Below are 16,087 nucleotides of genomic sequence, written 5' to 3'. Positions count from 1 at the left end.
CTTTGTCACAAACCATCTGGACTACTGCAATTCTCTTTTTTCTGGACTCCCAAATAAATCCATCAATCGCCTTCAACTAGTTCAAAACACAGCAGCCAGAGTTCTCACAAAGACCAGGAGATATGACCATATTACTCCTGTTCTCGCCTCACTGCATTGGCTACCAGTCATGTACAGAATTGATTTTAAAATTAACTTGTTTGTTTTTAAATCACTAAATGGACTAGCACCTACTTACATCTCCGACCTCTTGTCCCCGCACATACCTTCCCGTAACCTCAGATCAGCAGACAAAGTCTTACTCAACCCCCCCAACACAAAGCTGGTGACGCAAGGCGGCAGAGCCTTTGCTGCTAGGGCTCCACTGCTGTGGAACCAACTACCCCTGGAACTCAGACAGACCACTTCAGTGTCCACTTTTAAAAAACTCTTAAAAACCCACTATTATTTAAAGGCTTTTAATGAGTTTGAATGAACAGTCCCAGTCTCTGCTTTTTATCTCTTATTTTTTGTATTGTGTATTTGACTAATTTTCATTGTTGATTTTAATTGCCTTTGTGTATTGTATGTGAAGCACTTTGTAAACTTGTTTTTGAAAAGTGCTATACAAATAAAGTTATTATTATTATTATCGAAATACACAGACAGGAATACAGACAGACCCTCTTCTATTGGCTAGACTCCTTGCAGATCCATACCAGGAAACATACTACAGGTTTTCCTACTTTAACTTGACTTGATTATTAGTTTACACAGATAGAAGTAAGACTGGTTGGTGGAAATGGTTGTATTTTGTCTATACCTGTTCTTCAATTGAGACATTTAGATCGTGTCAAAGGTCATGTCTCACATCACCCGATGATTAAATTCCTCCCCGGAGCAAGCAGGCTGGCTCTAGTGGCTCAATGGTAAAATAAAATGTCAGCACTTGAGTACTTGAACTTGAAGTATAGTTCCTATACTTCCTTCTCACATCACAACTGCAGTGCTACTGTCACAGTCACAGACTCTGCCTGTCTAGCTCTTGTATTTCTTTGTTATGTTCTAGTTGTTTTGGTTCTATGTTGTCTTCCCCAGGTGTTTCTCATGTGTAATCACTAATCAGCCCTCCTGTGTATATTAGTCTTGTTCCCCAGTCAGTCCTTGTCCCGTCATTGTTTGGTGTCACTCCTTGTTCAGTTCAGTGTTTGTGTTGTTTTCCCAGTTATTTTATAATAAATCACCCATCTTGAACTCTGTCTGCTTGCTGTCCTGCATTTGGGTCCTCAGCACACCCCCGGATCGTGACAGCTACATATACTGTGAGTCGAACTCCTGCATTTAAATTATCACGCCGCTCTTGTTAAATTAACAAAATGTTCTAGAAAATGTATAGAGAGATACAAAGAAATGGCATATAGGAGGTCCGACCGACTGGATAAATATATCCGGAAATGGGGAGGATACATAATGCATATATTGCTGTCAGAGATCCCATTGTGGTGTGAGCGCAACATCCCTTTCTCTGTTATCTTTCCTTGGATACAGTGTAAATTAATATTACCCAGGGTCAATGGCATTGTCTTATTTTTCCTGTTTTATTATTATATTTTTATTTATTTTTTATTGTATTGTATTGTATTGTATTGTATTGTATTGTATTGTATTGTATTGTATTGTATTGTATTATCTTTTCTGTAAAGGTTTCGTAGTGTAATGTATTTATTCTTTTCTTGTCTAGTTTTGTTTCATTTGTTGTCTTAATTGTTTGTATATGATTATTTTATGTACATTCTCAGTTATTCCCTTGTGACTAAACTGAGAAAGCAATACCATTTTTGAATCATAAAAAAAAAGAAAATGTATAGAGAGTAAGAATGTACAAATGGAGGCGTCCATTTGGCTGAAAGGCCAGGGTCGTATACTATAGTTGCAGACACCGGAACTCAATTAAAGGTTAATGTCCACCATGTTGTTGTTTTCCTCTCTGTTCTGAAGCATGTTGAGAACATGTCTATGACTGACCGACTGCCTGGCCCCGTTATAACTAACCCTATCCCTAACACTAACCATAACCTCACTAACCACATGAACTGCATCGTATACACTTAACCACATTAACTAACAAGTCCTTGCCACCCCAGTTGCCACCCCAATGGAGTCAACTGGGGTGGCATATATATATGTATATTTTGGGGTGGCACATATGTAAATTATATTATAATATTAATAAAATAGAATTGCCCATCTATAAACTGAATTAGCTCACAGCGCATTGTATAGATTCAGCGATTTCTGTCATGATGAAGTATAAATAAAAAAAACTGCTTAATACAGTTTTGTCTCATCACAAATCTTTGGTCAGACTCTGGACTATAGGCCAAACTAAAGACAGCAAGCAGACTAATGTTAGACTGGAGAGCACAAGCTTTCCCATGGACTTCATGATGGAGAAACGTTGCTCAAAATTAAGCTTAATAAATAAAGGCAACACAGGGCCTATAAACCCATCGAGCAGTGACTTGAGGAGGAAATGGCTATGTTTTTGTCTGAGCCATATGGCTCCTATAATTTTGCAAGAGCTCAGTATAATCACACCAAAATACTTTTTTGAAAGACAAATTGAAAAGAGAATGCCTCTGTCTGACTGAGTTTGTTGCCCACTGTGGCAGAGCCTGACCAGAGCCTTTTGTGGTGGTTCTGGAGAACCGTGGGTCCGACCGACTCGATACCAGGCACTGCACTCCCTGTGGAACGTGTGTCGAATGTGAAGTCGGTGGATCAAACGGTTCTCGAGTTACGTGCATTACACGCACGCATGCAGACAGAGACGTGGTGCATTTACAGTAGGATAACATCCTCTATCATACACATTGGTCGCAGTTCCAGTTCCCGATTACATCCATTTCTATGGTACCACACAGGCCATGCATGACATTTATGGAGTCTACTGTAGCTGACACAGAGACAACACATTATACATCACTAATGACAGCGCATGCATGGTACTTACTACTTAGTGGTGCAGCTCATATTTCTACAACTCCCTATGGCCAGGAAACATATAGCTGATGATGTCATATACTGTACTTTCAGTGTGCCCTCTGTCTGGCCATGGTCATAGACATCATTTAATTAATCTATTCTTCGTTCTGCGCTTCGTTGATTGCTTTATTAGAATGAATGAATTTATTCTAACTCCTTAAAATACCCACATTCGCTGTGGGCACTGGAAATTGTATGGCACTATAGAGGAAAAGCCATTTATATAGGAATCAGATTAGATTAGATTATATAAAATAACTTTTGCCAGAGGATGACACTAGACTAGATGATAGGTCATGGGGTCAACTAAAAATGTTCTTCCAACTAGCATCTGTTAAGCAAGGTTCATGTTGTGGTGGGGCACTTCTTGATTGCTCATTGGAGAGCACCTGGGCCCGGTGCCTCCAGTGAGCTATAAAAGCAATGTCCCTGCCATTCACTCAGAGAGATCCAGAGGAGGCAGACCTGCTGTCTGTGCCTCCATTGCCTGCTTGCCTCCATGTCCTGCTGATGTTATGTCCACCTTATTCTTTCCATCCACACACACACACACCACACCATGTTCCACACATCCATCACCACCACACCACTGATTACTGACTCCACACCTTATAGGATTTGTTGCTTGATTATGTTCTCCAGTTCAGTTATTTAAGTTAATGTCTAGGCCTATTTTACAATAAATATATACTTTGTTCAACTTTCGACTGTCTCCTGCTCCTCATCTTTGTCATGGCAAGAGCCAGCCATGACAATGTCAATCTGCACATGGGATTTATTGAGGTAGGGATCATCACCTGAGGAGCATGAAGGTGCACACTGCACACTGCACACTGCACACTGCACCCTGCACACTGCACACTGCACACTGCACAGCCAGAGTTATTTCCAATTTCCAGTACTTCTATATAACACTACATTTCAGAGGCAAATATTGTACTTTTACTCCACTACAATAATAACTTTAGTTACTAGTTACTTTGTACATTTTTATAATTATTACAAAACATACATTAACCACTTCAGTCCTATAGTACATTTCGACCATTTGAAAATAGCCGATCAGCTACTGTATATATTCAAAAGGTTTTTGTACATTTGCAAATGTTGGATGGATAGACGCTGGATGCTGCGGCAAGCTGCAGGGCTAAGAACATCAGAGTGAAACAGTGAGTATGACAATTGGAAATATATAAGATATAATGGATAATGGTAAGATGGCAGTAGCAGTACACACACACACACACACACACACACACACACACATACATACACACGTGCATGCACACATAATGGAGGCAGGCACGCGTACACATGCACGTACGCACACACTCACACATGCACTCACACACACCTTGGATTTGATTATGTGGTAAGTGGTTTGGCAGTAGGCTACAGAGGGGAGGCCGGGAGGGGGTGATGGACAGAGGAAAGAGATGCAAAAGAGAAGTAATGAAGAACCAAAGATGGCATGGAAGAGGTTAAATCTGTTTGTATTGATCCTGTTCCTGTTGAAGAGAGAGAGAGAGAGAGAGAGAGAGAGAGAGAGAGAGAGAGAGAGAGAGAGAGAGAGAGAGAGAGAGATGGAGAGGGGGCGGGCAACCTCAGATGGAATGCAGGTTTGGGGTTTCGGGCCTGTTGAGAACTCGAAGGGAGACATCGAAGACGAAAGATATGGAATGTCAGAACAGCTCTGCTCCATATAGAGCGTGGAGCGAGTGATATCACGGGGCGTGATGTCATGATGTCATGAGCCGTGACCATGAGGTGGTGACACATGGAAATGCAGCTTAAAGTTATATATACAGCCTTACATTTAATTGGAGAATGGAGATGTAAGGCAGTCTTGGTCTGTACTGCATGCTTCTGGAACTTGGAAGTGAAGCTCAGTATATAAAATGATGGGAAATAACAAGGAATTCATCTGGTGTCTTAAATGCTTGGGACCTTATTCTAATACAAATAGGCTATATGCCAAAGACCAGAGAATAAGCAAACAGTCACAAGAGAAGACTATGATAAGGTTCTGTGACTGAAAACAACGATTTTGATGTCAAACACTGCCCTCTGCTGGACCACATGCGCCAATCATAATGTAAACGTTATTTAATTCAAGAAGAAAAAAAGGCGATACATGAAACGATATGATGATATCTTGTACAGTAGACGCTAGACGGCAGTCGAGAGCAGGAATTCCATGGAATTATTTAACAGATTATATTGTAATATTGCATCACTCAAACCAACATTTTGAACAATGCAGTACAGTAAGTCTCAGGCTCTTTCTTAATACTCTCTTCTCATTTCTTAAATTCTTTCCCTTCTTTCTTCAAGTTTGCGCAGTCTCTCTCATGACTTTTGATTAGCCTACTAGTCTAGTCTAAACATTTCATGGAGTAAAATAAGCCTGGTGTGTGTGTGTGTGTGTGTGTGTGTGTGTGTGTGTGTGTGTGTGTGTGTGTGTGTGTGTGTGTGTGTGTGTGTGTGTGTGTGTGTGTGTGTGTGTGTGTGTGTGTGTGTGTTTTACACTCTTATTACATGGTTGTTACAAAGAAATACAATCCTATACATTTAGAAAGGCTACCACACTAAAATGAGAATATAAAGAGATAGCCTATAGCCTATATGTAAAACTACAATCCTGCAGCAGTGTAGCCTCATACCGTTATGTTACAGTTTCTCTAACATCTACAAAACGTATTACGTGATTATTAAATTGATTATTATTAAATTATCAACAATCTATGATGCCACACGCGCACCATATTTAACAGCTTTGCTTTTTTAAATGTATTTACTCGTTTTCGTCAAGATCACAACTTCATTTATCCGGTCATTTCCACACAGAAAACGCGTCATCATAATTGTAGGCCTACTTAATACTGTATTATAATAACTGTGCGTATTCTGCACATCAGCCAACAGGCGGCAGTCAAACAGCGCTCTGTCCATTAATAAGAGAGTAGAAAAAGAGGTAGGCTATAGGCTACGCTCGTCTTTGTTTTGGTTAGACCTTTAAACCTTAGAGTAGCGTTAAACTGAATAAAGGAGAGAAATACAAATATAAAGTCATTTTATTTTAAGTCACCAGGTAAGGTTTAATTATTGCTCTTATGGGTTGATGTTAAATATGACTATTTATATGATTGAGAGGAGATTATTGTTTTATAAGATGAAAAATGATTACCGGCGGTATCTAAAAACAGTGGGCGTTCCTGCAGAACATCGTCTATGTCCAGAGAATGATGTTATGTTATGTATATTATGATAAGTAGTTGATGTGAAAGTATGTGAGTGAATATATGTGAGTATACTATAGAAAAACTCACACTTTGAGAGTTAGGGGTAGCCTACATATCAAGGAAGGCAACAGCAGTTCACATAGCAGATACTGATACATGATACAGTACAAACTAAGGTTATATGTGCACCTTTGTACTTGTATCAGTATCTGCTATGTGAACTGTTTGTTTATTTGTACTGTCTTATAGTGTTTTAATGTACTGTCTATATATGCTGCAACCCAATTTGGAATTTTCCCTTCGAGGACACTAAATAAACTTGAACCTTGAACTGTTAGAGATTCTATTGCCTGTGTAAATTGCCTAAATATAGAACCAATCCGAATACCCTTTCTCAATTGCTTATGCATTATGCACTCATAATAATACTGTATAATATGAATTATTACACTATTGTTACATTGTAATAACAATCCTATACGTCATAAAAGATGATACAAGTATACTACTATAAGTTCAGAATATAAATATACAGGTATATACTGTATATACACTATATAACCGACCTAATAATGTTGTTTTATGTCTGTGGTAATAACATCTACATTTTCTCCAATAAAAGTGCACACTTATTAGTATTGTCTACAGTTTGATCACAAACCTGTGTGTGTGTGTGTGTGTGTGTGTGTGTGTGTGTGTGCGTGCTGCAGAACTGCCATAACCATGACAGCCAAACGTCGCCGCTTGATCACAGATTCATACAAGGTGATGAAGAAATCACGGAAAGAGGACAAGCAAGAGAAGAGGTCTCCCTCTCCACCACCACAGCCAGGTGTGTGTGTGTGTGTGTGTGTGTGTGTGTGTGTGTGTGAGTGTGAGTGTGAGTGTGAGTGTGAGTGTGAGTGTGAGTGTGTGTGTGTGTGTGTGTGTGTGTGTGTGTGTGTGTGTGTGTGTGTGCGCGCGCGTGCGTGCGTGCGTGCGTGCGCGCGCGTGTGTGTATGTGTGTGCGTGCCTGTTCATAAGGTAATTGGTTTATCCCCCAAAATAATGAAGGCTGTTTGACCTTTGAGTGACAAAACAATAAATTAAAAGTAATTGTGTCCAAACATGTAGTTGCACTTTGGCTTTTTAGGGCAGATTGGCTCACCCTAGTTCAGTGATTCTAAACCTTTTTGAATGTCAAGGAGCCCCAGTTTAATATGCACTAGGGCTAGGCCCTATAGTGAGTAGTGACTATAGGGCTAGGTCTCTGACCCCCATTTGATACCACTTTTTAACTGTGGGACCCCAATCTACACTTTAAAAACCTCTGTGTTCATTTAACTCTGTAACTTACACTCAGAGTTACAGACCTGTAAGTGTCCATTTGGACCCCTGGGGGTCCCCAGACCTGACGTTGAGAAACAGTAAAGGTGCGGCTATAGCTGAATGAGTAGAGAGGTGGCCTGGAATGCAGAAGGTCTGAGGTTTGATTCCCTGCCCTGGCAATGTGCAGAGGTGTCCCTGTCCCTGAGCAAGACACTAACTGTTATTGCCAACTGCTCCTGCATGCTTCAATGCAGATACAGTCAACTGGTAGTGGTCCTACCCCCCCCACGAGACTTACAAATCCCAAATGTTTATAAACAAATCCCAAATGTTTGTAAACAAATCCCAAATGTTTATAAACAAATCCCAAAATGTTTATAAACAAATCACAAATGTTTATAAACAAATCACAAATGTTTATAAACAAATCACAAATGTTTATAAACAAATACCAAAATGTTTATAAACAAATCCCATGAGACTTGGTCCTACCCCCCCGACCATGAGACTTACAGGTCAACTGGTAGTGGTCCTACCCCCCCCATGAGACTTACAAATCCCAAATGTTTATAAACAAATCCCAAATGTTTGTAAACAAATTACAAATGTTTATAAACAAATGCCAAAATGTTTATAAACAAATCACAAATGTTTATAAACAAATCACAAATGTTTATAAACAAATCACAAATGTTTATAAACAAATCACAAATCCCATGAGACTTGGTCCTACCCCCCCGACCATGAGACTTACCCTGGAGTCAATTTATTCTGCTGTTTTGGGGAGGATTTGTGGGATATGACAGTGCTGTGTTGTGACATTCATTGTTAAAAATGTCATCTGGCCCAGATAGTATTGCATCCTGGGCATCCTGAGTTTACTAAAAGTAAAGCTAACTGAGAAAATAAATTAATAATTGAATCAATCAATCATCTGATTTGCATTGCATTTTGACCAACCAGAAGCCGACGCCACCATTATGTCAAACCGAGAGAAGGAATTGGAGAGGTTGAGACAATTTGACCTGGACTGGAAATACGGGCCCTGCACAGGTAATGTACAGACACATCATACAGTACATACATCCAACACTGTGGGAGGTCTGCGCAGTTAATATAGAAGACACACCATACAAGTCCAGTACAGACTTAGGTCACATTCTCACCTAATACTTCGGTAGACTCGATGCTAATGGACGGAGCATATTTAAATTGCTGCGGTTTGCCTTCACACTGCGCTGTATAACCGCAGCAATTGGAAACGCAGTAGGGACCTTATCAATGTGTTTAATTCATAAACTATAGCCTACACAGTGAAATCTATGGTGTTAAAGATTATACTCATAGCGTGACTGCCGTCGGGACTGGACCTCGGGAGAGAGAGAGACGGGACATCTTTGCGCTGCGTGAAATATGCCTTCTCCGTCTCCAACTGTGTTTAGTTCCTCACCCGCCACATTGTTTGCTTAATTTCCTTTATTTTCTGCGAATTGCATTCACACCTGCACCAAATCGTAATCAAGTGCGATTGGAAGCGAAGCGAAACCCTCGTTTTTGGTCGGAGTAGAATGCGGTTCTTTGATACGCATTAGGATTCGAATGAGCCTTCACACCTGCCAAACGAAGTGCACTTTCTGTCAATGCATCGCAATAATCGTCAAACTTTGATAGATTCTTAGGGAGACACCTTAGTTAACATCCTCAATACTTCTTGTCAGTTGTCTTCACAGAAAGTGTAGTAACCATTGCCAACAGATACTTTAACTTCCTCAGCTGGTATAGCAATGTATACTTCAGTATTCTGACTATTAAGGAGATGTCAGTGGGTAGTGTAAATACAGTATAATGAATATCCACATATATCCATAACAGGAGGGATACTAGGGGTTTTGCCCCAGGACCTGTGGAACTGGGTGAATACATGAGCATTCTACAGGAGTATCATCTTGTCAATTGTGATGTTCTGACAGAAATGAATGACTCTCTCTCTCTCTCTCTCTCTCTCTCCTCCAGGCATCACTAGGCTGGAGAGGTGGGACAGAGCTCAGCTCCATGGTCTGAACCCCCCTGAGGAGATCAGAACCCTGCTGCTCTGCACACACGTCGATGCCGAGTACACCCAGAGGTAACGTATGCACAGTTGCACACACGTACGCACGCACGCACACATGTGCGCACGCACATAAAGATCCCCAGTGCTCTCAGGTAGCGCACACACACAGATTCCCAGTACACCCAGATGTTTGTATTTGTGTAAGCGATTCCCACCAAAGTTGAGTTTCCTGAATCCCACCAAAGTTGAGCGCAAATCTAAAATGACCAAGATGCTTTCCCAGTTTTAATGGGTTAAATGCCAGCCAGACTTACAGTACCGTGTGTGTAACACACTCACAAAGGAAATAGAGCATGCACCTCCACTCCATTCAAAATAAACCAGTGGAGCTGAGTTTTTCATACCAGTGTTGCAGACTCTATTTTTCTCTTGTAACACACACACACACACACACACACACACACACACACACACACACACACACACACACACACACACACACACACACACACACACACACACACACACCTATAGAGAGAGATTCATAGTAACATTTGATGTTCCATGATAATGAATGATTGCATCTTTGTTTTACAGTTTATGGAAAAACTACGCCTTGTGATGGAATGTCAGCAGAAGAGATCAACAGATGAGCAGTGAATGTCAACAGCTGTATTTTGTATTCTAGTGTATGTCCTTCTGCTTTTCTTTTTTTTACTACACACTACATTTTTATTAAAAAGAATAATGTCCAACTGGAAGATAAAGAATCAAGAGGGTTTACTTCATCAGGCGGTTCAGTAGGGTCCATTGCAGGCGTGGTAGGTCCTCTCCTTCAACACCATCATCACCCGGGTCACAGATGTAGCGGTGGATACGGGAGGGCCCAGCAGACTCCCACTCCTGCTTCCAGGATGCCGCCAGTCATGCACTCCGGGATGGAACGTAGCATCTCTTGTGCCACCTTGTTGTAAGGGCGTGGGACTTGAGTCTGTTTGGAGGCTCTATCTCCACTGTAGTGTTGTGCAGGTTACGCCAGTCGTGTATCTTGGCTTTCCTTGCTAGCTTGATGGTAGCAGCCTCTCGTCGGAGGCCGGTCGGGGAAATTCCTGCAAGGACTGGCAGGTAGGACACAGGAGTGGGCTTCAGGCAGCCAGCCAGGCTTTTCCTGTATTGTACTATGAACAGCACAAATCTGCATGCACACACACACACACACACAGGCACGCACGCACGCTATATTGTACAGTATACTCTCGATATACATGTATACCGGTATCTTTTATTACTTTTATCATTTGACAACTTAATGTCTAAATATTCAGAGACCCATTACAGATATTTAGTGACAGAATATAATATAAGCCATGGTTATTGTTGTTAAACTAACGGAAAGAGTATTGTATATTTTATCTTCCAATATTAAATAATAAATTTTCTCCAGAGCGACTTGCAATAATAATATAAGCAAAGTAATCACAAGAATGCAGAGAGAAACTGGGATGACAGGTTAACCAAGGACCTAGCCTAAATTATACTATCAAAAATAATTATCTGTACGTTGAAACGTATCAGGTACGGTCGCTTATAATCGGTGCCGCGGTTCTTGTATTCTCTATTTTGTTTTTGTTTTGATTGTGCTTGAGATGTACTGTAATTCTCCAACTATCAATCAATCAATCAATCAATCAATCAATCAATCCTTAGGTTATTTTCCTGGCTGGAGTCATTCATCCATCTCTCAACGGGTGGAGGGGGTGGAGGGGGAGGAGGGCAGGCTTTGCAGTTCACACATCGTCCCGTTGTTCTAACGGTCCACTCCACAGCGTGCCGGGCCAGTCCAGCTGGGACGCTGATTGGCTCTTTAAATGTTGACTTGTGCTGCGACAGCAGACGCATGGTGCCATGATTGGACAAAACGGGCTCAGATGGGTACTGAATAGAGAATCCCTCAACCCGATTGGCTGCTGCACGTATCTGTCCTGTGGGAAAGCCACAGGACACTCATATCCGGCCTAGATCCCGCCTACTGTCATTTCCCCAATCCCTGAATCCCCTCCCCTCACACAACCAGCCAGCCAGCCCCCCCCCCCCCTCCGGACCCCCGCTCACAACCTGCACATATAGCTAGATTATTTATTATGTATGTGTCAGAGGTGCCCAGTGCCCACCAGCCACAGACACAACATATAAATCTAAATCACTGCTTCAATATTGCAGTACAATAAAATAAACTAAATTTCAAACAAGCAGTCTGCCTTTTTCCCAAGCCTTATTTGCATAACAAATCTGCTAAAACGAAAATTGCTTTACTGAAGCACAATTCAAGTTTTTCATAATCATCTAAGTTAACAAATAGTTGACATTTTACAAAATAATAAATGTCTTAATTCACGCATACATATGCCGCTATGCGGTCAACTTCCGTACCCGGCCTAGCCTCGACCAGATCTGCAAGCTCACAACCATATACTCAACCCAAATAGACCCTAGTCTAGTATGAATCGGGCATTTAAAATAGCAGATGTACAAGCTCACAACGCGTCGCTACCGCGACGCGTTGTGAGCTTGTACATTTGCTATTTCCCACGAAACCGGGCTTAATTTGACGCCATAGAGTATTAGAAGGAGTTTGACGCCCTGCATGACGTTGTGCGTCCAACCGTTTCCTGCCTGCCTGTATCTGGTGCTGCTGCAGCCACAGGGACGCTAAACAGCAAACACCGTTAAATCACGTTTCATCATCACATCACAACCCAACGCAACGACACGCCGCCGAGCCTTATCTAACAGTTTAATGTTTAACCCGGCGCGTTAGTGTGTCGTTTTAGTAATATTATTCGTCGCGGCTGAAAAAGAAAAATGACGGCCTCCTCGTTGCTGTAAAATGTTATTATTTCCAGTCATGCTGTAAAGGTTAACGGAGGCAACAACAGCCGTCATTTAAACGCTGGTTTACTGCGGTGGTGGACGGAGTGTTATTACATCACTGACGACACGGTGCTTTTTGGTCTTTTTTTAATATATATATATTGTTTTTGAACAGTATAGTGCTACAGTAAGGTTTCCCAGCGACACAGCATCCATATAACACCGGTAAGTAGCCTACAGCTTACAAGTAGCCTATACATATACATACAGACACGCACAGGCTGGGGCTGACAGACTGGGATTATGATCCAGATACTTCTAACCACAGACTGCCTGGGTGGACTGTTAGCTTGCAATGCTAGCAGCTATACTAGCATCGATCTGCCTCATTTTATGTTCCATTTTAACAGTGGCCACGGATGATGGTCCGTATAACAATTCCATGAAACATGAAACATTGTGCCACACGGGTGTTGTGTGTATTATTGATATCACCTGCTGTAAAATGTCAGTCTGTTCAGAATGATATGGTGGCATTGGTGGATGATGGTGTTACACACCATCGTTACACACAATTATTATTACTATTATTATCATCATTAAGGTTGGGATGTTTTGTGCTCAATGCATAGGCTAAAAGAAAGCCATCAATTTGGCCTATACATCACCATAACCTGTGTTTACAAGCATCAGGAGTCAGGACTATTTATTATAGGCTGCAATTATTGGTTATTCTAGCAGGCTTTATTTCTTTTCAGAACCATGGAAAATAAATTACCCTTCATTAACTGCTGAAAGGATGGGGAAATAATTCATCCTATCGTGATTGTATCCTTAATTTGAGGACAACCAGGCTGCAGGCAGCCTAAAATAGACTCACACGAGCAGCTCTGATGGGGCACAATTACAGCAGAGATGTTTGACTTCACAGCCCCAGTTACTGGTTCATATCTCAGGGGGTCGTGAGTCTCTTGTGTAGGCACAGATTTTTTTTTGTGGCCTGGTTACAAGTAGTAGATTCTTCATTATTACCCCCATGTGGCCAGGTGGTGTAACTGTGTGTAATGTTCACATAATGGGTGCACACACACTGTAAACATTTACAGGACAATAGTTCTTAATCTTTGCCCCCCGTCCCCATATATCTCTTCTCTACCCCTTCATCCTCCCTATCATTATCTGCCCTCGCTCCATCCTCACCCCTCCTCGCCTTCCCCTCTTCCTGCTCCTCCTCTCTTGCTGCCTCTGTCATGGCCTTATTGTTCCCACCTCCCCCTTCCTCTTGTCGACCATTCTCTTGTTGGCACCCTCCCCATCTGGTCCCTTCTTTCCTTCTGCCGCCCCCTCTCTCATCTCATTTTCTGTCACTTCCTCCCTCCCCCTCTCCTTTTTTCACTGACCCCTCTCCCCTCAAACATTTCCCTCGTTCTCCCCTCCTCTCTGCTCTCTCCCTTCTCCTCTCTCCTTATTCCCCCCATCCCTCCTTCATCCCTTCTCTTCACTCTTCCCTATTTTTCCTTCTTTTCTCCCCCTATAACTCCTTCATTCTCTCCCTCCCCTCCTCTTTCTACCCCTACATCTCTCTCTCCCTCTCACCCCTTCCCCTCTCTCACCTTCTTTTCTGCCCCTCTATCCCTCTGTCATCCCCTCCCTCTCTCCCTCTCCCCTCCTCTCTCTGCCCCTGCCCCTCTCTCTCTCCTCTCGTCCCCCTGCCTCCCCTCCTTCTAACCCTTGTACCTCTTATTCCACCTTCCCACCCCCGTCTCCTGGGTTGCAGGGGATGGACAATGCCCATACCAAGACGGTGGAGGAGGTCCTGGGGTTCTTCGGCGTCAACGAGACCACAGGCCTGAGCATCGAGCATCTGAGGAAGAGCAGAGAGCGATGGGGCCCCAACGGTACGTGAAGATGATGATGCGTTTCCAAACTATTCATTTCTTTTTACCACATGAATTCCTAGCATTCCTATTCTGCAGGCGACTATTTGCTCAAAATTTGAAATTTGGTTCACAATCTCACAGGCTATTTTGGGGCGTAGATATTTTAGTGCCGAGTGCAAGAAGTCTAGTATAGAGGTTGGTTACTACTAAGTATACAGTATCTGTAGGGTTTTCGTAAAAGGAAACGGACCAGGAAAGGGGTCATGCGATCACAAACGGGATTTGAAACACGCTGTGCGCTGTGACCCTGTGAGGTCAACACAATTGTTTTTCTTTGAGTGTGTGTTTTGGAGATGCATGAATACTGTTTTTTCTCAGAACTACCAATAATCACACAGCTCAGTCAACAGTATATCCTTAACACTTTAACTGCCTAGCATCAGTTGGGACCAGTACATAGACCAGCTATTTGTGGCTTCAGAGCCCTTTTCAAGGTGAAACAGTGACTCGTTGACTTGTTGTGCAGATACTGTAGCATAGCATCTAACCGAAACATTCACGGGAGGATCGCCAACCACATGAGGCATGAATTCAGCGATCTTTCCTCTGGTCCACTAAAATGGAGGGGGAACACTTTTGATGACGGACCAACTGGAAGTGTTCTCAAAAGTTGCACAATAGATGCTCCTAGACTGTAGTCTGTAGTGTATCGCTAGCCGATATCAAACAATTAAAAGGCTTCAAAGTCGGATCATCTCTGTCCTGGTTTCTGGTTAATTATCTTTACCTGATGATGTTGAAAGTAAAGTGAAGTGGCCACTGAAGTAGATAGCCTCTTGATGACAACAAAACAAATCGTGCAGTGAGACAATTTAAATGCCCTCATGGAGCACGCCATCTCTGCACGTCCTTTAACCCATTCTGACCTGAGATCAGATTCATACGAGGTTTCCACTGGACACACACTGGTCTGATTAACCCATTCTGACCTGAGATCAGATTCATACGATGGTTTCCACTGGACACACACTGGTCTGATTAACCCATTCTGACCTGAGATCAGATTCATACGATGGTTTCCACTGGACACACACTGGTCTGATGAACCCGCTAACACCAAAACGGGTTCCCGTTCAGAATGGGTTAACCCATTTAGGCCTAAGGCCCATTCTAAAAACGCCTTCTAAAGCCTGACCTAAGTTTTCTGAAAAACTTCAAATATTTATATATATATAACGGCATACATCTTTTGTAATTTTTGAATACTCTACATACTGTACAGAACCCAAAAATGGGTTCCTGGCCCGAGGGGGTAAAACACCAAAAGTGTTGGTGAAGTTTAAGAACAGACAAAAGTGTTAAGGTTTAACATGTATTTAATCAAATTGCATAAAGTTTTTAGTAGCATAAAGTATTACAGATTGAATAATATAATATGAATTACATGAGATTTCATGGGCGTCAAATTTCTTTCTTTTAGTCATAGTTAACCTGCAGGGACAGAGAACATACAAGCACATACAGTACAACGTACAGTATATAGAGAATATGGAATTGTGGTGACACATGAACACTGAGGCCCTTATCCGGTATTTTTCCATCCATTGCTCAATACTTGAGCATCAACTTAAAGGACCACTTCACCACTTTTCAACATCTCTTCATATAATTGGTCCTCACTAATAATGTTCATGATGAAATGCCACAAT

The 16,087-nt window shown here is 41.9% G+C and overlaps 2 protein-coding genes across 4 annotated transcripts in view; both read left to right on the top strand.

Annotated features, from left to right (window-relative positions):
* The first annotated feature begins 5,277 nt into the window (after positions 1-5,277).
* On the top strand, positions 5,278-10,387 carry pold4 (DNA polymerase delta 4, accessory subunit). Of its 3 annotated transcripts, none has more exons than XM_080755491.1 (5): positions 5,278-5,291; positions 6,977-7,098; positions 8,538-8,627; positions 9,588-9,699; positions 10,225-10,387. In XM_080755491.1, the coding sequence occupies exons 2-5, from the start codon at positions 6,990-6,992 to the stop codon at positions 10,247-10,249; spliced, it is 336 nt and encodes a 111-aa protein (XP_080611617.1). In that variant the 5' UTR covers positions 5,278-5,291; positions 6,977-6,989; the 3' UTR covers positions 10,250-10,387. The 3 variants fall into 3 exon arrangements, with proteins under 3 accessions (XP_080611617.1, XP_080611618.1, XP_080611616.1); XM_080755492.1 differs by lacking the exon at positions 5,278-5,291 and adding an exon at positions 6,003-6,115 and having other exon boundaries at positions 8,541-8,627; XM_080755490.1 differs by lacking the exon at positions 5,278-5,291 and adding an exon at positions 6,003-6,115.
* Positions 10,388-12,324: 1,937 nt separating this feature from the next.
* Positions 12,325-16,087, top strand: part of LOC308313140 (sarcoplasmic/endoplasmic reticulum calcium ATPase 2) — a 40,510-nt gene continuing 36,747 nt past the window's right edge. Inside the window, exons 1-2 of the mRNA XM_080760075.1 lie at positions 12,325-12,723; positions 14,276-14,396. Of these exons, the coding sequence (XP_080616201.1) occupies positions 14,279-14,396 (118 nt within the window). The 5' untranslated portion in view covers positions 12,325-12,723; positions 14,276-14,278. The remainder of the gene's footprint in view (positions 12,724-14,275; positions 14,397-16,087) is intronic.

The sequence above is a fragment of the Protomyctophum bolini genome (genome assembly GCF_963924005.1).
Source record: "Protomyctophum bolini genome assembly, chromosome: 3".
NCBI classification, from domain to species: Eukaryota; Metazoa; Chordata; class Actinopteri; order Myctophiformes; family Myctophidae; genus Protomyctophum; species Protomyctophum bolini.
This window is presented reverse-complemented; position numbering and strand designations above follow the sequence as displayed.

Bases quoted from the DNA above. Each gene is read 5' to 3' on its own strand.
- pold4 (XM_080755491.1), top strand. From the start codon at position 6,990: ATGACAGCCAAACGTCGCCGCTTGATCACAGATTCATACAAGGTGATG. The intron at 8,628-9,587 runs GTAATGTACAGA...TCTCTCCTCCAG, and splicing joins GAAATACGGGCCCTGCACAG to GCATCACTAGGCTGGAGAGG. The intron at 9,700-10,224 runs GTAACGTATGCA...TTTGTTTTACAG, and splicing joins GATGCCGAGTACACCCAGAG to TTTATGGAAAAACTACGCCT.